General features: G+C 48.9%; 9 protein-coding genes across 9 annotated transcripts; 3 read left to right on the top strand and 6 right to left on the bottom strand.

The window, feature by feature from the left end:
* Window positions 1-657: 657 nt before the first annotated feature.
* LY89DRAFT_687822 (uncharacterized protein) lies at window positions 658-1877 on the bottom strand. The gene has a single exon (XM_018215585.1). It carries the CDS (start codon window positions 1431-1433, stop codon window positions 942-944), a length of 492 nt encoding a protein of 163 aa, XP_018067241.1. The 5' UTR covers window positions 1434-1877; the 3' UTR covers window positions 658-941.
* Window positions 1878-2572: 695 nt separating this feature from the next.
* LY89DRAFT_196281 (uncharacterized protein) lies at window positions 2573-3389 on the top strand. The gene has a single exon (XM_018205746.1). It carries the CDS (start codon window positions 2791-2793, stop codon window positions 3355-3357), a length of 567 nt encoding a protein of 188 aa, XP_018067242.1. The 5' UTR covers window positions 2573-2790; the 3' UTR covers window positions 3358-3389.
* A 33-nt stretch (window positions 3390-3422) lies between these two features.
* Window positions 3423-4254, bottom strand: LY89DRAFT_673000 (uncharacterized protein; the record flags this gene model as incomplete). Its single annotated transcript, XM_018213323.1, has 2 exons — window positions 3423-3896; window positions 4243-4254. The coding sequence occupies 2 exons, from the start codon at window positions 4252-4254 to the stop codon at window positions 3423-3425; spliced, it is 486 nt and encodes a 161-aa protein (XP_018067243.1).
* A 1199-nt stretch (window positions 4255-5453) lies between these two features.
* On the top strand, window positions 5454-7723 carry LY89DRAFT_196326 (uncharacterized protein). The gene is made up of 5 exons (XM_018205747.1): window positions 5454-5759; window positions 5806-6013; window positions 6110-6586; window positions 6633-6869; window positions 6923-7723. Exons 1-5 carry the CDS (start codon window positions 5619-5621, stop codon window positions 7621-7623), a joined length of 1764 nt encoding a protein of 587 aa, XP_018067244.1. The 5' UTR covers window positions 5454-5618; the 3' UTR covers window positions 7624-7723.
* A 1073-nt stretch (window positions 7724-8796) lies between these two features.
* On the bottom strand, window positions 8797-9718 carry LY89DRAFT_196433 (uncharacterized protein). Its single transcript, XM_018205748.1, has 2 exons — window positions 9012-9718; window positions 8797-8964 (listed from the first exon to the last, which is right to left on the bottom strand). The coding sequence occupies exon 1, from the start codon at window positions 9580-9582 to the stop codon at window positions 9082-9084; it is 501 nt and encodes a 166-aa protein (XP_018067245.1). The 5' UTR covers window positions 9583-9718; the 3' UTR covers window positions 8797-8964; window positions 9012-9081.
* Window positions 9719-10933: 1215 nt separating this feature from the next.
* Window positions 10934-14822, bottom strand: LY89DRAFT_652250 (uncharacterized protein). Its single transcript, XM_018212191.1, has 2 exons — window positions 12585-14822; window positions 10934-12488 (listed from the first exon to the last, which is right to left on the bottom strand). Exons 1-2 carry the CDS (start codon window positions 14385-14387, stop codon window positions 11028-11030), a joined length of 3264 nt encoding a protein of 1087 aa, XP_018067246.1. The 5' UTR covers window positions 14388-14822; the 3' UTR covers window positions 10934-11027.
* Window positions 14823-15276: 454 nt separating this feature from the next.
* Window positions 15277-17153, bottom strand: LY89DRAFT_721728 (cytochrome P450, family 5, subfamily A). Its single transcript, XM_018218666.1, has 2 exons — window positions 15906-17153; window positions 15277-15857 (listed from the first exon to the last, which is right to left on the bottom strand). Exons 1-2 carry the CDS (start codon window positions 17064-17066, stop codon window positions 15357-15359), a joined length of 1662 nt encoding a protein of 553 aa, XP_018067247.1. The 5' UTR covers window positions 17067-17153; the 3' UTR covers window positions 15277-15356.
* A 504-nt stretch (window positions 17154-17657) lies between these two features.
* On the bottom strand, window positions 17658-18858 carry LY89DRAFT_721729 (uncharacterized protein). Its single transcript, XM_018218667.1, has 3 exons — window positions 18334-18858; window positions 18073-18279; window positions 17658-18023 (listed from the first exon to the last, which is right to left on the bottom strand). Exons 1-3 carry the CDS (start codon window positions 18388-18390, stop codon window positions 17703-17705), a joined length of 585 nt encoding a protein of 194 aa, XP_018067248.1. The 5' UTR covers window positions 18391-18858; the 3' UTR covers window positions 17658-17702.
* Window positions 18859-19103: 245 nt separating this feature from the next.
* LY89DRAFT_737794 (uncharacterized protein) lies at window positions 19104-20846 on the top strand (the record flags this gene model as incomplete). Its single annotated transcript, XM_018220299.1, has 5 exons — window positions 19104-19131; window positions 19199-19624; window positions 19675-19961; window positions 20011-20135; window positions 20183-20846. 5 exons carry the CDS (start codon window positions 19104-19106, stop codon window positions 20844-20846), a joined length of 1530 nt encoding a protein of 509 aa, XP_018067249.1.
* Between the last annotated feature and the right edge of the window lie 76 nt (window positions 20847-20922).

Consider the following 20922-nt stretch of genomic DNA (forward strand, 5'->3'; position numbering starts at 1 on the left):
CTGTGTAACGTTAGGTTGATTTGCTGCGTGTGCGAGGCGGCGCCCGTGCGTGCGTGCGGCGAGGGAGGGTCTTGTCTTGTCTTGGATTTATGGATTTTTTGATTTCTTGAATGTTGGTATGCAGGGGTTGAGTGAGGTGTTGTATGGGGAAAGGAAGGGACTGTACTGTACTTGTGGTGACTTGGAGACGCAGGGACTCTTTGAGGTGGAGGCTTTGGTAGATGGGCTTTTGGTTGGACGTTTGAGGGGATGAGGAGACATGAGGAGATGAAATCAAGTCCAAACAAAGAGAGAAAACTTTTCCAGATCGTCGATTCCTCGTATTGCTGGAATATGTACAGAGCTCCATACAGGCAAATCTTTAATGGTTTATCAGCTCATGGTCTCGGCGGGTGCCGAGATCTACGTCTTCTGCCCCACGAGTTTGCAGGTTGACGAGACATGAGAGAAAGAGGCTTTGTGTTCCAGAGTCATCCGTGGATATCGCCACTGGGAAAGGGTATGGACCCTTTTTGCATATGTAACGTCCGCTTGGAGACATCTGGATCAGATTCCTAATTGAAGGTTCAACTAGAGGCTTGAGACGAGATCGCTAAAAATAAAAAGATAAACACCACACCTCCACGAGACACCGCGCTAAGGAGAACGAGGCTGACTTAGCAAAAAGCTTAAAGTCAATGTCTCTACAGTACCAGAAAGATGTTGGAAACGCTCAGACGTTTGTTGGGCGTCAAGACACTCGTCTCGTCTTTTGAGGCGGCACCCACGGGATTTGACGATTGAGTCTCGGTATTTGAGAGTCAGGGCGCCTCTTGCGCCTCCATGTGCAACATATTCTTCTTTCGTCAAAAACGGATTTGCTTTTGTTCAGTGCAGCAGAGGCCGTTGTGTTGGTGGTGGTCTTGCTTCTTGCGGCCAAGTGTTGGATCTCGACTTTGCTTTCAGATGCTCCAGCAGTTAGTTATTGGATCGCGGCAGGTCCAGGTAGATCCCGAGACTTCACGGCTGCTGCGAAGGAGCTCGTACCGGTGCCGATGCTGGTTCTGATCTTCCTCCCTCGACAGGATTGCTGTTCGTATGTAAGAAGACGCTTCGAGTATAAAGGGAGAATCGCGTTTGCTTGCGTCGATTCTTACTGCTGAAGTCATCGCATCTGGCACTAGGTTAGCCCGGTCGACGGGAGGAGATCTGGTACCCGTTCGTATCCAGACTTCAAGAAGTGACGACTTCCCCCCCCGAGTCAACTTGCCGTAGATTGAACTCTTCGATCCCTGGACCCAAATTTTGCGCCACATGGTGTTATTGGTCGCGGATGGAATCCTCACGCTTCCGGTAGCGTCACCGGTGCAGCCATATCGAGAGCCAGTCGACGAAGGCGTTATGCAAGGAAGAAGAACATGGGCATGGACAAACACGAGTATTTGAGAATTCATGACGCAGCAAGCAAGCAAGCAAGCAAGTCCGACGGGATGTTCTTCGCAAACTCACGATGCTTTTCGAAGTTTGTACGGAGGAGCAGGTAGGATTCGACGACGATTTTCTGCACGGGGATACTCCCACCTCTATATCATGCTGCTGTTAAGTTTGCTACGTCGCTAGAATGCGACGTCGGCATATGGAAGTGCCCAGGTCTGGTATCTGGAACGCATAGCAAACTCTTTGATGTGTATACCTTAAGATCGGAGCGCTCGCTAACACGCGGGAGGGTAATGGTCCGAAGCCGCGGGAGAGAAATATGATAGCTCTCTTACTGTAAGGGGTCTACAGAAGCATGATGTATGCGAGATACGCTCGGGATGCCACTCTGGTCATGGGAAGTGGTCCGAAACTCAAATCAGTGATAGCATCTCTACTGCTGATATTCAATGTGTTCTCACCTAGCTACACGTTCTGAGTAGAGCTTTGAAGTGCAAGTAAGTAGTTCACTCTTTTCAGCGACGTCTGAAAATGAAGAAAGAAATTCGTCAGTCCCGAATAGATTCGTGATCGACATCAAGGGTTCCTGATTTGTTGGGAAGGACATAGATATGGTGGCGCAGCTCTCCCGTTGTCAGAAGAGGAGATTTTTGAGCTCAGGATTCAGACGGAGTCCGTCTCGCTGCTCGAACGGGTAGGCTAAAGCAAAGGACGGAGGCTACGGAGGCTACGGATACGCCCATAGCGGCCTGTTTTGTGGGTTTCGGTGGAGTTTTTGGTGAGATTTGGGTGGACCGAGCACTGACCGTTGGCCCTGAAAAGTCTTAGACCTTCCCTCAACCCAATCCCCAGCGCACCACCAGTACCTACTGTAGAGATTCGTCAGAGAGCCCGGAAGACCAAACACTAGGGCTCCTGCGTAGCTGCGTAGGTAAGTAGCTATCAGGTTCCATCGAGCCGCACCGCTTCCGCAGAACCGCACTCCGAGCTAAATTACCTACCCGACAACTCTCACTCAGTCTCAATCCAGTTCCATTCCGACAGAAGTAATCTTACAATATCACTCACAGCTCCAGTCTCAGTATCAGCCCTCATCAGTGGCGTTCAACATCTTCGGCTCGGAAACGCCATCGTTTGCGCCTCTCCGCGGTCACCAAGTAGAAGTGGATGTTGAGTACTGACCATCATGTCATGCACTGTACTGTACAGTAAGTAAATTACATGGTGCGCATTCTCCGCCGCTACGTGCGCTTGCTCGAAAAACCATATGGCCGTCGCAGTCCTGTCTGAAGCACGTCGTAAAGTATTATTATTGTACGGTACGGTAGACGGTAAGGATGATCTGCTTTGCGCCAGGGGTGATGACGACCTTGTATGCTTGTTTGCTGGATCCGATGGCTGCCTGCAGGCCTCGTCAGATCCCTGGTGTCCCTCCTCTCTCTCCCTCGAATGGCGCCCCAGAACCACGAGGTTCGAAGCTTTGAATCTACCTCCCCCCACGGACCCCGCACAATTTGGAGGAGGTCTGGGAAGCCTGGGAGGTCTACACTACAGTCGGGAGGATCTGGGAGCCCGTCTGCGTCTGCGACTTTTGCCCATCATCCAAGAATGAATGCACCAGAGACCCGTACCCGTCTGCTTCCCGGTGTACTGTACGAATCACGTTCCTCCAGACGCCAAACAATCTCTGATACCTCTGATACCACACCAGGATCTTTCGTGCCGGGGCCTGGCACCCCTGGCCCTGCAACCCCTCATCCACCACCACACGGCAGCCAGCCCCCTGGTCTGCGACAAACACCACCAACAGAAAAAAAGAAGATTTGCCATGCGGACGGGCTGCTGCTGAGGACACGACCCGATAGGGACGAGAGACTCGCTCCAAGATGTACAGTTCAGTACTTCAGTATGTTTGTTCTCAGCCCTGTCCGACGGTGGTGAACTTGGATGACATGTACAATACTCCGCAGCTGGACTGACTTGGATGCACCATCCAAGACAGTCAGTCATCTCCATCTCCATCTCCATCTCCCATCTTCCATCTCCAATCCAGGAACGGTGAGCTCGCTCTGCCCAGCCAGCGTGTGCCTCTTGCCTCTTGCCCCTCCCCTCTCTTTCCCTTCCCCTTCCCGAGCCACGATAAGTAAGATGCCTGTATCCTGGCTCTCCTGGTCCTCCTGGCCCTCCCTTGCGTTGTCACGTATGGATTTGGTGTTCAGATATATGATCCACAAACACCGCACAGAACATTCATTGCACACGTCCGGTCGTTGGTCAATGACGACGTTACGAGTACACTGTTCTCCGTCTGTTGCTGCTGTGCCGCGCGACCATTGGAGGAGGACGGCCGGTTGACCCAGCCTGCTGGAAGGTGCAGCTTGGTAAATTGTTGCTCGCTGCTTCAAACGCGCTGTTGATTGCACGGTACCACCGCCGGAAAACCGGTTCTCCAATTGTAGCACGGCGTCCCCCATGAACCACTGGAGCAGTCAACAGTCATGCATTCACGCTGGAGCATATGGGTTGGGGCCACCGCAGCGCGCACAAGAGCACGGCAGCACGGCAGACGCAACCGCACACAGTCACTGGAGAGGGGAAGGGAAAGGGAAGGGAATTAAGTTTTGTATGTATGTACAGTGGCAGCAATCAGAAGGAAGAGAAGAAGGGAACGGCGACGACGACGACGACGACGACGACGATATCCCAACACATCCGCATCTCGGTCCTTGCAAGCACCTAAAGTAACCTTTCCCCCTCCCCTCCCCTCCCCTCCCCTCCCCCTCCTTTCCCTCGTCTATTCTTGAGCCCTATTGCGACCTTACCTACCTTGTTCAGCATTGCAGGCTTCTGCCACACTGAAGATTTGCGTTCAGGATGTTATTTTAGTGCGGGTCTGCTCCGGTTCTATATATTTTCGCGCGTTCTCTTTGCACCCACCCTTTCCAGTGATTTCATCTGAACATGGCAAGATCTGTCACTTCTCTGGTACTGCGCCGTCAGATCGATCGGAACGGCACTCCCCCCTTATGACCCAACAACGATCCTGCAATCCCTCAAATCGTCCCTACCCTCCCCTCCCCTCTTCCAGATCTCACGTCGAAGTTGGACGTTCCAGGGCGTCTGTCTGGTCTTACGAACGGCGGCCGCCGCCATTGCTCCAGCCAGAATTTGCCGGTGTTCGCCTCCTCCTCCACATTCTCCAAACGAGAGACATCTTTGCACACGGAGTAACTCGTCCAACATCCTCACTCTCACAAGACAAGACACAGGACTCCTCGACTACTGTCGCTATCCGTCCAAGTAATAGCGGCGGATGTCTGTTACCCGTTCCTGCTCGGGAACCTGTGATTTTAATAGACGTACAGCAATCAAACACAAGCGACTTGAGGCCCAACGTCCAAGCCATCTGAATGAACTTTTAGCCCGGCTAGCCGAGCTAAACTTGACCTTGCCTTGCCTTGCCTTGCCTTGCCCAAAGCAAAGCAAAGCCCGAGGACCACGCACTTGCAACCAGACAAAAGGCAAAAGTGTTGCTGACCCAGACTCACGCCGTTTACACTTACGTGCTGCAGCTGCCGTCTCCTCGAGCAGGCGTCGGGCCCAAGCCCAATCGGCGAACACAGGTTTCGGGACGGTAGTTGGACTTTTCTCTCGGTCGGGATCCTGGGGTCTCATGCCTCGATATCGACGCCGTACGCCATCCAGAACTGATGCTACTTTAAGGGACCCAGCTTCTCCACACCCTTCGCCGTACCCTTACCTGACGCTTATTTCTCTCTTCCTGGCTGGGGTTTGTGCAACCAGACCCATCCCAGGCTCCTCCCAGCGCCACTGCTCCCAGCACACAGTTAAGAGGCAGCAGATCACTTAGCTAGCCAGTCAGCTCCAGATCCCTTTATTCTTTCTCCGAAACTGGGCTGCATCACAGGTCCGTCCACGTTCACTTTCTTGTCTTTTGCTCCTCCATCTTCGTCCAGTCCCTCCCAGACACCCCAAGCCCTGAAATCCCGATACCATGCATCTGTGAACCAACTAATTCTATCTCCGCGCAGCTAGTGCGGCACCGAATCTGCTCCATACTACCGGGTGCTGATACCATATCTATATTTGATCCCCTCTCACCTCATCTTGGTGGAAACTCTCCATACGACAACTCGACTTGAATTGTACACCGCTCGCCATATCACTTTGTATCTTTCAATATGGTACAACGCCAGAATCCCTTGCAACCGGGGGATTACTACCAGAGGGAGGGTACTTGGCCTCGGAATGAGAGATTTGATGTTCAGGACAACCGTTTCGTGCCGGCCCCTGCAGCTACGCCTGTGCATTCGAGAACTCAGGTTTGCTTCTTGATATCAAGTCGTCTCTTCCAAGCTGACTTTACAGACAATAGAAGATGCCTTGAAGGAATGTGTTGGAATACCATTCAAGGAGTTCGGCTTAATCGTGCGACTGGACACTGGCGAAGACAGAGTCTACTCGTCCCCAGCTTTGGCTGGCTTTCGAGATAAAATCTTTACAGAAAAGTTCAAGCAGGATTTTCGTCGAAGTATCCGCAAAGCTTCAGCTCCAAGCAACCCATATCCAAGTTCCGGTACGGATTTTTCTCTGGTCGACATGTTCTTCATTCCACTTATTACTTGTCCTAAGGATATATTTTAAGCAACATACGTGGCTAACCAATCTTCAGGTTTCAGCCAGGATGTTATGTTCAACGACTTCGATGCCGATGCGAGTAGCAGTACTGGGTATAATAGGAAACATTCAAGCAGTGGGGGTTCGTCTTCAGAGTACGGTTGCCACGTCCGTCGAAAAGTCGAAGATTCTGACGACGAATGTTTCAGTGCCAAGAAAAGAAGATTTCCCAACTACCGACACCGGGAAGAATCAAACGATGATACACCTGTCCCTGCTCGGATCAAAAAGACTCAACAGTTGAGGATTGGCGACGCCGGCGAGGTTGAAAAGTTCTACCACACAAGATTTAAGGACATGCAACAGTCATCTTGCAAAGTCATGGGCAAAGCATTCGTGAAGCTGATTGAGCCCAAGAAACAGACTCATCACCCATATACCAAAGGTGATGGCAAGGCACCTCCTTGGTGGCCAAAGACTACCGGTGATCACTTGGTTCGTCACAAAGAACCTGATCATCTCTTGAAGCCTGGTAGGCCTAGCCATATTGCGCAATAGAAATGCACTGATGAATATAGAACGAATCCGGCTTCTCATCCATATCTTGAGAATGGTCGTGGAACCTGCAAATCAGCAGCACCCTTCTATTGAGAAGTTTGGTCTCAATGTCAGAAAGCTGGAAGAAGTCACCATGGAGGCAATGAACAACTGGTTTAACGATAAGGAGCATCCCGACAATGCGCAGAAGAAGCCGTTCCTGAAGGAGATCTTCAAAATTGCGCGAGCTGAAGAGAAATACAAGAATGGCGAGATTGGTAAGATTCATGATGATATGCACTCTAATTGAGCTTCTGTTGACAAATGCTAGATGGCTCCACCTATTTTTCTGTAATGTACGGCGAACAATCTGGGACGGAGGATTCGGACAACGAGAGCGACATGAAGCCCGAGGGTAACGAAGACGAAATTGTAACTTCTATTGCAGCCAGCATGCCTTCTCCTGATGTTGTGTCTCCAACTACCGGGCACAACCCTCATATGCTAGACGACACCATGAGAATGCGACTTCCAATGCGCCAAAGTGTCCATAATCCGATGGAAGAGCAGCAGCCTCAGTACAATGATTTTGGGAACTATCGCAACATGGGCTTTCATCCTCAGAGTCCAGGCATTCAGGATCGTAGATCATTCGTTCCGACGGCAAGCTACTCGAGCCCACAGCCGCAACTGTACAACAATTGGTCAATGGTGAGCAACAGTGGTGGACAATCATTCTACACGACTTCTCCTCAGCAGAATCTGCCGCCATCCAGTGGTCCATACCTCCCCCTACCAAACGCGCAGCCGCAGATGCTTCCTCCACCACAATTGCCGAGCTATGACGGCCTTCCTTCTGGCAGATACGACACAAGTCCAGGACTTGGGAGCTCACTGCGAACAGGAAGCATAGGTCATCCTCATCCACACCCGCAGCATATGCCTGGATTTGAGAACTTCATGCAAGAACATGGTTTCCAACAGCACGACAATGACCTGAAAGACGAACACAACCTTCATCACCACCAGTAACTCGACTCTGACTTCTGCTTTTCTTCACTTCTACGGGAACTTTCAGCACAAGGGGAATATTTTTAGCGTTATACCCAATCGTTTTCCAGCGCGGCGCAACGATGTATGTTTTTCGAGCTCACATCTATCGAGTCCCTTTTGAGTTGGCGCAAGCATTTTGGTCCGATCATTCAGCTGTGTGTCTTGGTTCCAACGTCTGATGAAACCGCGGGACGCATCCCAATATCAATATCCATCCCAGTCAGCGAGGAACAACAGAATCGCTCTCATCATCCATCTGACATCAAATATCGATATCTTCTCTGCGAGAACAACAGCATCGCAGCCACACTGTTCGCTTCGACAATCCCCAGTTAATCTTCCGATCCTACATCATCGGTACGTCTCCATCTTGGCGCTCCTTATTACGCGCTCATGATATTTCCCATTTACTTGTCTTGTGAGCGATTTTTCGTTTCTTTGTCTGGTTTTCAGAGCGAGCTATTTTATGAGATATGATTATGTCTGCGAATCCCTTTCTGCAAGCGACGTCGCGATGGTGCCGGAGTTTACAAAAAGAATGAATGGGTTTGTCACTTTGGTGAGAAAATAGGAGGGAGGCGGACGTTTTTAACTTTGTTTTGTTTTTGCCTTGCTTGGTGGCGTGGTAATTGACGGGGGATGGGATGAGGTGGGGTGGGATGGTTCATGAAGGGATGAAGGAGATGGATTGAAGCGGATTTTCCAAATATGGGGCAGGGTATAGGATGGCTATCAGATTGGAGTTGAGAAAGAGGAAGGGTAGGGAAGAGGGAGATCTGGGTCGGGAGGGTATATATCATGGGGTTCGCGCCCTGCAATATCATTAACACTATTGTGTGTGTGTCTTTTCGTGCTTTTTTCATGTGTTCTCCTCCCCATACTTTCTCACATATGGAGGTTCTGGTGGTTTATTTCTCGCTGCTATTCTATTTATTCTTGATCTCAATGATCGTTTTTTGATGAGGTCGAGTTTCTTTTTCTCGATCTCTTGCTTTATGATTTCATCCATATACTCATTAATAGTACGCCTAAATTCCACCATCCCCCCTTCTTGTATCTATCTCCCGCGATGCAGAGCTACAGTAGTACATCGAGCATCTGTCATGTCTATCAGCGAGACCTTCTTTCGGAACCAACAAACCAACAAACCAACAAACAAGAAATAGGAAGCCCCCCCCCGGGCCGATTCCCCGAATCGATGATCATATTACCGTACCCCAGCCATCTGCAGTCAGCGAGCGCGCGATCGGATGACGCTATCAGCAAGCCAGCCAGCGCGTGAAGCACAAGATCAATATACGGGGTAGTGCTGTCGTAGTGCTGTAGTAGTTAGTATCCAGTGAGTGACGCGTCAAGTGTGGTAAGACCGAGTGCGATTGCTGCTTGCTGCTTGCTGCAGTCAGCGTGGTGTTTGGGTTGGGACGGTACGGGGTTTGGTCACTTGATGGCTGACGGCTGACGGACGGAGGTCTGGATATAGGTTAGGTAGGTAGGTAGGTGGGTAGGTGTGCGAGGGGGTGGGAGAGATAAGGTTATGATATGAGATGAGATTGCGGCGTGTGGTGATGAGGAGATGGGATTTTGGGGTTTGTTTTTTTTTGGGGTGCGGGTTAGAGGAGGAGGGATGAGAGGATTGGAGGAGGGTGGATGTGATGTGATGTGATGTGATGTGATGTGATGTGATGTGATGTGATGTGATGTGATGTGAAGTTGATGGAGAAAGTTGGAGGGGAGAGAGAAGGTGCTAAGGTTCTGGGAGCGTGAGGGGTTGGAGATATAGATATCATGTTGGGATGCTGGATCATTGGTAGCAGGTCTATTGTTTTGATTACGTGGAGCTGCGGCTAGGGCTGTTAGACTTGTGAAGTAAAGCCGGAGCTCAGCTCCGAAAGGGTTGTGATTGGGAGACTGGGGTTGAGTTGGTGTGTATTTGGACATTCCTTGCTATATCTTACCTTACCTAACTACTGATATCCAACATCCATTCCGTGGACAGAGATAGATAGATATACAGGAACCGTATAGACAAGGACCCTCATCCTATCTATCATCCAGAAACGGATCCCCGCCGTCCAAGAAGCCAGAGTTCCCCATCTCATCTCAGGGCCTGGGACGAGTCGGTAGCCGCGATTCTCGATCGCTTGAGTTGGGGGAGCCGCGGTCTGATTGCTTGGTTCGTAACGACCAGTCGACCGGTTTCTGAGAAAGGATATGGAAATCGAAATGGAAGCCAGTTCTATTCGCGGGGGATTTACATACATACACGAACGCGACGAAGACGAAGAACAAGAACTGATTTGTGTCGTTTACGGTACCAATGAGGAGCGGAAAGAAAGCATCGTGGTTTGTTTAGCCAAGACTCTTCTTCTCTTATTACCGGACAGCAAAGGAAAGGAAAGGAAAGGAGGGTTCGAGTGATCTCACCATGCAAGATTATGTACAAATCCATCGTGCATACCCCTTCGAGCCATGATGGCCTGCTAGCAGGCTTCAAGTGGGATCATCTATCTGTGTGGTGAGAGATAGATAACGGTGCAGCCGACGTCAGCGTTTAGGGCAAGCTTTCCCTTCTTCTATTTTGGGGAGGGGAGGTTTTTTTTTTTTCAAATCCCGCTATTACCGCAGAGTTACATTGGAGATTCCTGACCAACATATTGTGTGCTCATCATCGTATGTTTTCCCGTGTTGAAGATTGAGGTAGCCGAGGACGTTGCATTGGGGAAAAGGGGAGCCTTAGCGTCGCTTTAGCGGTGAAGCTTTTTTTTTTTTAAGGTATTTATTTATGGCGAAGCAGATGGATGGATGGAATTGGAGTGACGGCTCGGGATTCTGGTTTGGGTCTTAAGATCTACAGTGCAGTTTCTCGGATATCGGGTAATATGAGGGGGGATCATGCAAGGGACTTGTTTTGGTCGTGGGGGTGCAGAGGGGGGGGAGTTCTATGTTTGGATGGGGGGTGTTTTGGGGGGGTGGTTGGAGGGTTAGATGGGTTTGAGAGGTAGACTTGGAGGACTCTGTTGAGGAGTGGCGGGTGCTGATGCGTTGATGATTAATTTTGATAACTTATTTGGGCAGCATGGGGCTGCTGCTTTTATTGTTAGTGTTTACGTGTTGTGGTTGTGTTCTTCCGTGCTTCTTGAGTAGGACTTGTGAGACAGGTCTCACTTCTTTCTGGACAAATCCTCTGTCCTTTGAGTGGTCGAGAGCATTAGTGTTCAGAGTTTAGAGTGTTTCTCAAGGTGGATCAGAGTCATGAGATCAAGCTTTCAGCACGAGGTTCAAAAAATGTATTAGATTAAACCATGCTACACTGAGCCGACATTCGCCGCTCTGGACTTCAGAGAACCCAAGAAATACAGTACAGAGCTCACAATACAACCAGCTCAATAATCAGTTTCATAACCGTCATCGGCGTCTGCAGCTGCACCTTCATAAGCACCCCCGCCATAATATCCACCGTGCTCTTTTTGCATATGATCGTAAATCGTGCTAGATGTCTGCTTCTTTCCACAGTGAAAGCACCAATGAGTCCCACATCCTTGTACTATGCAAGCAATATGATCGCAGCCAGCAGATTTCTCAGTCCAGGTCTGACAACCTGGACACTTCTTGACCGTCGGACTACCCTCATACTTTTTACACCCATCACATTCCCAATTAGAAAGGTTAGCAGGCGCGGCTTGAGCACATACACGCTCCATATAACGTCTTGCAAATCCACAAGTGCGGCACCAAGCAAAGATCCACTCTCCTTTCTCGACTGCTAAGCGAAGATTGCCCACGGCGTGGATGCCCTGGCCGTACTTGAAAAGCGTCTTGGCTGTTGGTGGACGGCGACAGAAGGCACAAGCAAGAGCTGCGGTGTTGATAACGCGACCAATTTTATTCAGACCGTACCAAGAATCCAAACAATCTTTGCAGGTGTATTGATCGCAACCAGAGCGACCGCATGCAAGTAAAAGATCGGACTTCCGCTTGTCAGAACAACAAAGAGAACATGTTCCTCTCTCTACCTTGCGACGAGATATCCAAGACTCAAGTGTAGCAATGAGCTCAGGAGAGTTGAGAACTGACTTGCCGTTGATGGTGAGGTGTCGTCTGCCCGCAGCAGGAAACAGTTCTACATCCTGGGTAAATCCATCGGTACCGGCTGTCGAGATGGTATGGAACAAAGAGCGCTGGTTAAACGGCTCAGCGATCTTCTTATCGTTTCGCAACAGCCACTTCGTCCCATTCTCTGCCCTGAGCTTCTTGGCTGTGGTCTCGACCTTGACGATTGTCTGCCTGCCCGCGGTGCAAGCAAAACATTTGAAGTCCTCAACTTTCATGTCCGCTGGACGGTACGCGAGTGGGTAGATAATGCGATTCTTGCAGTCAGAGCACTTGAGCGCAGGTGCCTGGGTGCTGTGACGGCAATAGTGGCACTTCGGCTTGACGTTGAGGCACTTGGCTCGATATACAACGTATTGCGCTCGACAAGTACTCAGGTTACACTCAACCCAAGTCGCCGGGGTATTTTCATCATCAAACTTCGATACATGTGCGTTAATAATTCGTTCCCGCTCTTCGCGTGAAGGAAACTGATTCCACGAAGCGACCTGATTCCACAGACAAAGCCCGCAGTTTCCGCCTTTGCCCATGATAGTGACCGAGCGAGGATATTTGCAAGACGCACATACGACTGTAGGTCCTAGGGGAGCAGAAGACTTCTCTGGTGTCCAGCCAATACGTGCCTCGAGGTTCGTGTCGAGGTTGAGCTCAAGAAGTTTGTACGAAACGAGAAGATTGAAGAGTTGTCGATCCTTCGCGTTCAGGAGGCCCTCGGCATTTGGAGTTGCATTATCCTTCAGATATGTCAGTAAGCTGGAGTCTAATCTAAGACGTTTTGTCGGACGCTCATCGTCATATAGACAAAGTTCTCTCAGCGGATAAATACTTACATCTAAAGCCAAGCCCTCCAATCCCATTTCCACTTCTCGTCGCTTCCGGTAAGAATCATCAGCATCCAGTAGCAGTGATAAGCAGGACGAGTTCCATGTCTCTGGGCTCTCCAAGTTGTTCCATCTATCACGCCACCGCAACAGCTCTTGATCGGCTGCATCCATCAAAGGCTGTATTCCAAGCTTCAAGCTGAGAGCAGCAAGTACTGCTGCTGGGCGTCCTGCAAGCATAGTTCCGGGAACAATAATATGGAGAAGTATCTTCCAGAACTTCCGCTTATTCTCACGAGATGCTAGGGCCATTGGGATTCTTACTACATCGGACTCTGCTGCAGCGATGTGGGCTGGCATTTCAGCAACAGAATTGATGTACGTGAGTCGGGTCAAAATTCTTCCCAGACGACGTAGAATTCTGTAATCGCAAGAACGCCCAATCTCCAAGAGCTCATCGCGTCGAAATTTTGTGACAGGTCTGTCATCCTCATCGCCATTGTCCTCGCTTGTGAAGGACAAGGTAGGATCCAGACAAACACATGGAAATCTTTGGTCGACTGGCACGGACTCAATGGCCTCCGCGACTTCGGATGTGAAATCGTAGGACTCCTCAAGCCAGATTCTCATTCGTGCTTTTTCATTTGCATCCGCAATTCGGTCTACTTGCGACCCAAAGACTTTAACAAGTTCATCTCGTGCCTCGTGGTCCCGATCTGCGACAGCGTCCCTCCAAAGGGATCCAAATATCGGATTCAGTGAGATGACTACCACATCGGTATCAATGATCTTCTTCAGCTCTCTTAAAGCCACTCGCCTGTAGTCAGCGTCTACAGCGTACCGCTTGGCAAAGTTGAGAACAGGAGTGTTCTTCTTTGGTAGGAACTTCTTCAGAACGTCTGAAGAGGCCTTGATCTTTATGACGTTTGCAGCTCCACGTTTGATTGCGGCCCTACCAGCATCGGGAATGACTGAATCATATGCAGAGTCTGATGTTGCGAGGAAGAACTTGCAAGCAGCCAGATCTTTCTCGTTCTTCAAAACCATCATACCTGCCGAGTCGGCATATCGTGTTAGAAATGCAGGCAAGTCAGGGTTACCTACTGCTCCGGCTTTTCCGGCACCCATCCAAGACAGCAGGACGTCCACTGTGACTTGGGAAATGTCTGCTGCAGAAGATTTGGCCAGATAGAAACAGGTACCACCTGTCATTGCTGAGAGGTAGTTGTAATATCCAGCTTCTTCGTATCGCATATCACGTTCAAGGATGCTGAAGACCTGCGCTTTCTTATCACCAGAGCGTAGAGAATTTGCAGCCGACACCCAATCCACAAATTGCAATCCATGCCCTCCATAACAAGTCTCGTCAGACAACGCCTTTAGTTCTGCTCCATAGTTGGAGGATGTGTCTTTCAGAGAGCCGTTCGAGAAAGAATGTGGTGGGGCATCGGTGAACAGCAGGATGATGGTGGTAGCATCAACTCTCATAAGCTCATATGCCCGTGCCAGTCCAGTCTTCGTTGCTTCTGGTCCATCGCCACCTCCCAGGGGGTTGAGTTTCTTTGCTCTCGCAACCAAAACAACCGTTGCCGTATCAGAGGATGGGGTGAGCCATCCTGACCAGTCAAGCAAATCTTTATCGCAGTAGTCTCGGTAAGCAAGGAGTCCGATGCGTGAGAAACAGTCTGTAAGTGCAGAAATCTGTATGATCTGCGGCAGAGAAGTTTGTAATGAGTTGAGGTAGGATCTCATCGAATAGGTGGCGTCGACGAGGATGAGGAGGTCATAGATCTCAGTAGGTTCAGAAGCCATATTGAGGTTGCCGAAATCTTAATCACTCTGAATCTTAGAGTAATTGGCGTTGTTTCTGGTTTACTTGGCCTGAAAGATAGAAAGTCGATGATATGAAGGAAGAGGCAACTGCTTCTTTTATGCTCGAGGATTTGGCAGGCGTGACTCATGGATTTCGATACTATCCGCCGAGCTTGTGAATGGCAGGAGAATAGTGACACAAAACTGAGAGCTCTCCTATTGAGCAATGGGTTCGAACGTATAACAGACATGACTGTTCGGCGAAGGGTCGTGAGTCAGGCACGGCGTCCAAGGGGGCATCCGAGCCATTTCGATATGAAATGGGTACCGTCGAAGGTGTCGAGGATCATCAGTGTTATGAAGAGACGATTGTAGTTTTCTCAACCAAGCATTCATACTCGCTTTGCACCTCGATGCGAGTTTTATGACAAGCAGATGAATCGCGTTGATGTTTTTGGATCTTGAAATTTGACGTATTTGGAGCTGTGGCTAAGTTCAGCCTAGCCATGACTGGTTAGTGGCAAGTCAAGCCACACCATCAAACTGAAGCAGATTTCTGCCGCAAAACCTCTTGACCACAGTAACTTTTCGATATCGATATACAAAAACGGCTCTCTGAGACAAATCTAAAAGCGAAGGCAATGAATTTCGGCTACTTGCAAGAGTTGAAGTCGATTTGAGTTGGCAGAAAGCAGAGTGAGATGCAGGCTTAGTGGAAGAGAGAAGTAGAGAGGGAGAGGAGAATTGGAGAAGGGTGTGGGTGTTGTAAGGAAGAAAAGAGTTGCAATTACTGAGGGTCATTGCGGTGAGTAGGCGAGGTGTATGTAAGTTAGCTGTAGCCTAGAAGTTTGTGCAAGGCTGTTCTTTCGAGCTCTTTCACCTTCGAATTGCGCATGGTAACATCAATTCGTTGTTTCAAGCAAAGTGCTGAGTTTGGAATGTTACAAGTGAGACCTCCGCTGGTTCATATCATACAATTTCTTCCCAGACTAGGTTAACCTTCTCTGGATGCTTCATCTGCAACGTAATCACCATATGAGAATCTTCCACCACTTCATAAATCCTCTTCTTTGCATCCTCGAAAGTTTCTCCTTGAAGCAGAACTGGGCCGACCTTATGCTTTCTGAAAATTTTCGAGATCACAGCAACGAATTCAACTTGAGCGAACTTCTTGCCAGGACAAATTCGAGGTCCCGCTGCCCACGGTACGAATACGCCAGGTGCGGGTTGGAAATGTTCTTCGGTTGATAAATCGGTTGGATTTGGATTGTCGATCCATCGATCAGGTCGGAAGATAAGTGAGTCATGGCCCCAATACATGGGAAGAGTATTGAGGGCAGCAACATTGATGGGGGCATGTGTTTCAGCTGGGATAGTGTATTCTTTGCCAGCAATCTTGACCTTGGTAGGTGCGTCTCCCACGTACTTGGGAACCACTACGATTGGGCCATACAGACGGAGCGTCTCGTACTACAAAACCTCAGTAGAGACTCGAAAATGAGACAGAAGCATATATACCATCAGTGCCAAGCATCTCTTCAGTCGTGGAAATGCCTTTTCGTAATCTTCATCTCCAACAGCATCTTCTCCGCCGAAGACAAAGTCCAATTCCTCTCTGATCCAGGTTTGCAAATTGGGGTGAGCAGCCATGAGCGTGATAGCATACGCTAGAGTATGAGCTGTGGTATCGTGCCCAGCGAGGTTGTAGATGAAGAGATTGCCGTATATTTCCTCGTTGGTCAACCCGTTTCTTCCACCTGCCTCAGCCTCCGATGCTCTGACAAGGACACTCATCAAATTATCCTTCTCGGCCTCTTTTTCATGTACGAGCGATTTTTCTTCCTCCACCATCTCTACCATGTACTGCTTGAACTCTGCGATTGCTGTTTTTACATCCTTCATACTCTTCGACAGCATGACTGAAGGAAGAGTAACGGAAGTGATGATAATCGAGACAAACAGGTTCTTCAACACCTCTCGTAGCGCATCTCGATATGACAATGTATGCCCATCGGCTGGCATGGCCAGACCTGCATCGAAGTCATAGGATTTACCAAATCCAGCGGCAGTCAGAACATGAAGGGCCAGGGTAAGAGTGTAGTTCGGCGTCTGGACGACACCTTCCTTCCCTGCTTTGATCCATGTCTTCAGCATGCCACTTGCTTGTGTCAGACTCTCTTTCCACACGAAACTGCTATTTCTCTCATTAAACGGCGGGGTTGTCAACCTTCGATGACGCTGCCATGCCTCCCCATTCACTGTATCGACGTTAGGTCCAAACAGTTCCAAAGGCTGATACATAGCAGGGCATTTGATGAAGTCTCTTCGTCGAGCAAGCATATCGTCAGCAGCTGCGCCGTCTGCAATGATAACTTGAACATCTCCTGGAGTCACGACACATAGAGCTGGACCATATTGCTCATGCATCCGATAACGATCGTGCCAGAAGAAAGAAAAGCCACTGTGCCGAACGAAATCCCCCAATCCGAAGGGAAGACGCATACATATCGGTCCAAGACGGGGGCCAAAGAGTGCCCAGATAGGAGATAGCGTTGTGAAAGGACTGAAGACGATCGGTAGGCCAATAGTGCGTGCCTTTTGATAATTCTTGTATGTCCGGAGAGCCGGGGACGAAATGAGCGCAATAAGAACGGAGAACAAAACAAACATAGGAGTCATGGTGATACCAGGCGATAGAAGATAGGACTTAGACTCAAAAACTTAGAAAGACTATGAAACACATGCTCTGCTGTGAATGAAATTGAGGCACAGTTGGACGAGCTAGCGCCAACTTTCAATTTAGGCATAATATCTTGGCGGTGAGGGTCCATGAGGCAGAATTCACGTGCGCAAGTATATTCCATATCAATTACCTACCACTAGACATGTGGCGAATGACAAGCAAAAGAGCTATTCCAATAGATCAATGCTCATAAAATCGGCAATAACACTAAAAAAGGGGCAAGAAGTTGAAGTTACATAAAAAGCTTCCTCACGTGATCATCTGGTTTGGATGTGATTGGGAGATTCGCAAAGCAACCCCTATATCACTTCAATACTCGCTTAAAGCAGACTTCAATGTAAGCAAAAAATTTAGATAGCCTAGAGGACTCCAATCCACCTTCTCAGCAAATTAGACTGGCTATCGGAATTTCTTCTTGCAGGGAGCTTCACAATATGCTCAACGAGAGGAGAAGAAGCACCGAAAATAATGGAGATGAAGCTCTTCTGTTTCTACCATTGTGGGACTTCTTTTCAAGATTGCTTATCCACATGATAGCCTCCCTTTCACGATCCTCAATCCCTCATCCGAGTTTAACATCTATCAGTAGTCTCAAGTCCCGAGAACAAGATCCTACCCAAGCCATCCCCGGAGCCACTTTCTACATTTTCAAATACTCCTAAATCATCAGATGTCCATGAGCTCCTATAAGTTGGACACGTTACTGTACTCATGCTATCCATTCTTTTCTCTTTAAGCAGCGTTTCGTATGCTATATTTAAAGCCGTGTACCGCTGCTGTAGCTGCTCATATTCGGAAAGCACACTTTTGAGCTTCTCTTCGAGGGCTTCAACATGCTGTCGTTGTCTAGCACGGAAAGCTCTTTGAGATGCGCGATTTTGAATTCTCCTTCTCTAGGCAGAATTAGCTTCTCCTTCACAAGCTGAATGGAGAACGCCTTACCGAACTGGCTCTGGACTGCTTGTTCAAGCTGTCATTTGAAATTTCTAGGTCTGCTTCTCCAACTCCGCCATTTTCTGGAGAAGCAGGTGACTGTGGAGAACATGATCCGTTCTCGATAGCCGGACTTGCTCTGGTTGGAAGAGTGCTGGTGTATGTCTCTGGTGATACTGCTTCCGGGGTCATGTGTTGCCAATCGAGGAATTGCTGCTGTCGATAACCATATTAGCTCGCTAAGCGGAGCGAGGGGTTAATGATGCCTACCTCGAAGACATGCCATTCGAAGTCGAGAGCTTCATCGACTGGGATTGCTTGAGTCATGATGACAGAATGTTTTAGCTCAAGATCTAGATTCTTTGAGATGCGAAGAAATTTCTAGCTGCAGAAAGTGGCTGATGATGAGTTAAGTAATGCTTGACCAACGCCATGGTGGCAAGGAGGGCTGTTATATATCTTCCAGCCTTCATCTCTCATCGTGCAGTGTTGAGTGTGTCCTCGAAATACGAATAGGATCTTCATCGCGGTGGGTGAGAGCTCATGAAGCTCTTCAGTAAACTCCTAATGTGGTATTCAACGAAATACCAGGCAGTGTCGCAAGCAAAAGATGCAAGTAAGAAGATGAACTGCTTTCGGGCTAGTGTGATTTGAGTCCTGTGGAGCATGGTGATCGATATCATCTCGTGAAATAAGACTGAAAATTTGAGTAAGATACAATTTCAGGCCAAGATCTCTCTCTGAACTTGGAAACGAATCATTGCATGTCTCTGGCCCAAACTCTTGCAGAGAAACTTCACTGGGTGACTTTCGAGAGCAAATACTCAATGTAGTCTAGCGTTGCTTAACCCTGCGAGCTGCTACGAAGCAACACCTCGAAACGGCATCGCCAAGCTGTGTCAAGCTTTGTAATCCACCAAAGACTGGGATTTGAGCACAGATAAAAAGTGGAAGGCTGCTTACTTCCGATCAAACACCGAATTCGATTAAGAACCGAATTCGGAAAATAATGAAGTCTCTGCTCCAAATGAACACGACTGATGGACAAGACGAGTGCTGGCTCGAAAGGTATGAGGAATATCCTAATGAGGAAAACAATGAAGTTATTGATCAATACTGAGAATTTGCCTAACAGAGCACACGCAAGGAGATCTTGCGGTCACGGATGACCCCACTGGGAGTACGAGTAACAAGACCGCTCCAGCACAAGGCTTCGAATGGATCGCACATGGAGATGCTTCAGCTCGTCGGAGAGCGAGAGCTCATGTAACAAGAGGATTTAGGAGAGCCAAAGCAGCTCAAGCGCAGTTGGAAAAAGGTGGAGATGTCGTTCGAAAAAAGGGAAAGAAGTCGAAGAGCATTTCTCCGCCAGAATCGGAGTCAGGAAGTTCGACTTCGTCTCCTGCGGAATCGACGCCAATATATAATGAAGAAGTCCAAGTCGCTCCATCTGCGGTGGTTGTACAGAATCTAGGCGCTGGTCTAGGATCAGGCAGGACCGACCCGTTCTCGTCTTTGCCCGTGAATATGAGCCCTGATGCGTATGCACTACTGGATCATTGTGAGTCTGTCCGAATGCGACCACCATCTCATGACCACTAAACGTGCAAGATTTCTTTGGGATGGCACCTCTAAGCTTTGCCGGTGACCAGCGATCCAATTTCCAGCCTGTGAAATCACTCATCTTCAACGTGGGGCTTGCAGACTCATCCGTTTTCCATCTGGTACTATCGGCCGCTGCCAAGGATATTGCATACATACGTGGCCAAGAAGAATCTCAAGATGTTGTCCGACATAGAGGCATCGCCTTGGAATTGATCAAGAAGCGAGTTCTGGATTGGCAGGCAAGTTCTGCAGATGGCACCCTTGTAGCAGTAGCTCTCCTCGCAGGGACTGAGGTAAGTAATATTAATCCGGTCCTGGTTCTGTTGTTGATCATAGAATAAGCTTTTGTTCGGCACACCTCAAAACTATAATACCCACATGGCGGGATTAGAAACAATGCTTAATCTTCGGGGCGGACTAGAGGCATTTCGAGAAACCAATCCACAACTTTATTCCATTGTATGCTGGTAAGTTGAAAACCATGTCTTTGTCAGCAATGCTTGACATTTACTAGGTTCGATTGCTCTGGATCTTGTAATCTGCTGTCCAAGCGCCGATTTACACCAATTAAATACGTTCCAGATCTGCTGTATACTGCCATCGATGGTGTGCCGGAGAAGATCCTCCAAGGCTTGCCCGTGGGGTATGACCTCTTCAAAGAACTGGTTAGCATGTTCGAAGGTATGCACAACGTGACTTCATTGGTCCAGTCAAGTGGGGATCATATCCACGAGCGACCAGAATTCATCGTTCAGAGTGAGGCAGAGCTCTACAAGACTCTCTGCATGCCAGACACTGAAGGAGTCAGAAGTCGTCGTCGACATATCCACCAGTCGCTTCTGATCCTACCCCTCGTATACATGGCTTTGGTGTCGGAGTATGAAGGCGCCTCTGCTGAGCTCTTTCTGTACAGATTTCAGAAGGTTTTGGCTGGTGATGCTGCTCCTTGGGGTGAAGCGGTTGCTAACCTCTTCCGCACACTACTTGTGAGCGAGCCATGGGAGTCGAGACTCTTCGCGATGCAAATATCACTGCTTGTGGATGTTTGCACTACCCTCGAATGGCAATCGTGGCGAGAAATCAAGTCATCTCTGCTACAGTTCTTTATATATGATCCTGCATGTCATGGACCAATGCAGGAGTCGTGGAAGAACAGAATCATCACGATAACGAAGTGAGAGGACTCATCTGAAGCTCGAGAGAAATTACATAACGGGCTTCGCCGTCATGGTGAAACACCCCAGTAACTGAGAT

Source organism: Mollisia scopiformis, assembly GCF_001500285.1.
Source record: "Mollisia scopiformis unplaced genomic scaffold LY89scaffold_20, whole genome shotgun sequence".
NCBI lineage: Eukaryota > Fungi > Ascomycota > Leotiomycetes > Helotiales > Mollisiaceae > Mollisia > Mollisia scopiformis.

Excerpts from the sequence above, each read along its gene's own strand:
- LY89DRAFT_687822 (XM_018215585.1), bottom strand. The coding sequence starts at position 1,433 with ATGAATTCTCAAATACTCGTGTTTGTCCATGCCCATGTTCTTCTTCCT.
- LY89DRAFT_196281 (XM_018205746.1), top strand. The coding sequence starts at position 2,791 with ATGCTTGTTTGCTGGATCCGATGGCTGCCTGCAGGCCTCGTCAGATCC.
- LY89DRAFT_196326 (XM_018205747.1), top strand. The coding sequence starts at position 5,619 with ATGGTACAACGCCAGAATCCCTTGCAACCGGGGGATTACTACCAGAGG. Across the intron at positions 5,760-5,805 it reads CTGTGCATTCGAGAACTCAG|ACAATAGAAGATGCCTTGAA; the intron begins GTTTGCTTCTTG and ends CTGACTTTACAG. Across the intron at positions 6,587-6,632 it reads TGATCATCTCTTGAAGCCTG|AACGAATCCGGCTTCTCATC; the intron begins GTAGGCCTAGCC and ends TGATGAATATAG.
- LY89DRAFT_196433 (XM_018205748.1), bottom strand. The coding sequence starts at position 9,582 with ATGTCCAAATACACACCAACTCAACCCCAGTCTCCCAATCACAACCCT.
- LY89DRAFT_652250 (XM_018212191.1), bottom strand. The coding sequence starts at position 14,387 with ATGGCTTCTGAACCTACTGAGATCTATGACCTCCTCATCCTCGTCGAC. Across the intron at positions 12,489-12,584 it reads TGGAGGGCTTGGCTTTAGAT|GATAATGCAACTCCAAATGC; the intron begins GTAAGTATTTAT and ends ACATATCTGAAG.
- LY89DRAFT_721728 (XM_018218666.1), bottom strand. The coding sequence starts at position 17,066 with ATGACTCCTATGTTTGTTTTGTTCTCCGTTCTTATTGCGCTCATTTCG. Across the intron at positions 15,858-15,905 it reads AGAGATGCTTGGCACTGATG|TACGAGACGCTCCGTCTGTA; the intron begins GTATATATGCTT and ends GAGGTTTTGTAG.
- LY89DRAFT_721729 (XM_018218667.1), bottom strand. The coding sequence starts at position 18,390 with ATGACTCAAGCAATCCCAGTCGATGAAGCTCTCGACTTCGAATGGCAT. Across the intron at positions 18,280-18,333 it reads TCGAATGGCATGTCTTCGAG|CAGCAATTCCTCGATTGGCA; the intron begins GTAGGCATCATT and ends GGTTATCGACAG. Across the intron at positions 18,024-18,072 it reads AGCAGTCCAGAGCCAGTTCG|AGAAGGAGAATTCAAAATCG; the intron begins GTAAGGCGTTCT and ends AATTCTGCCTAG.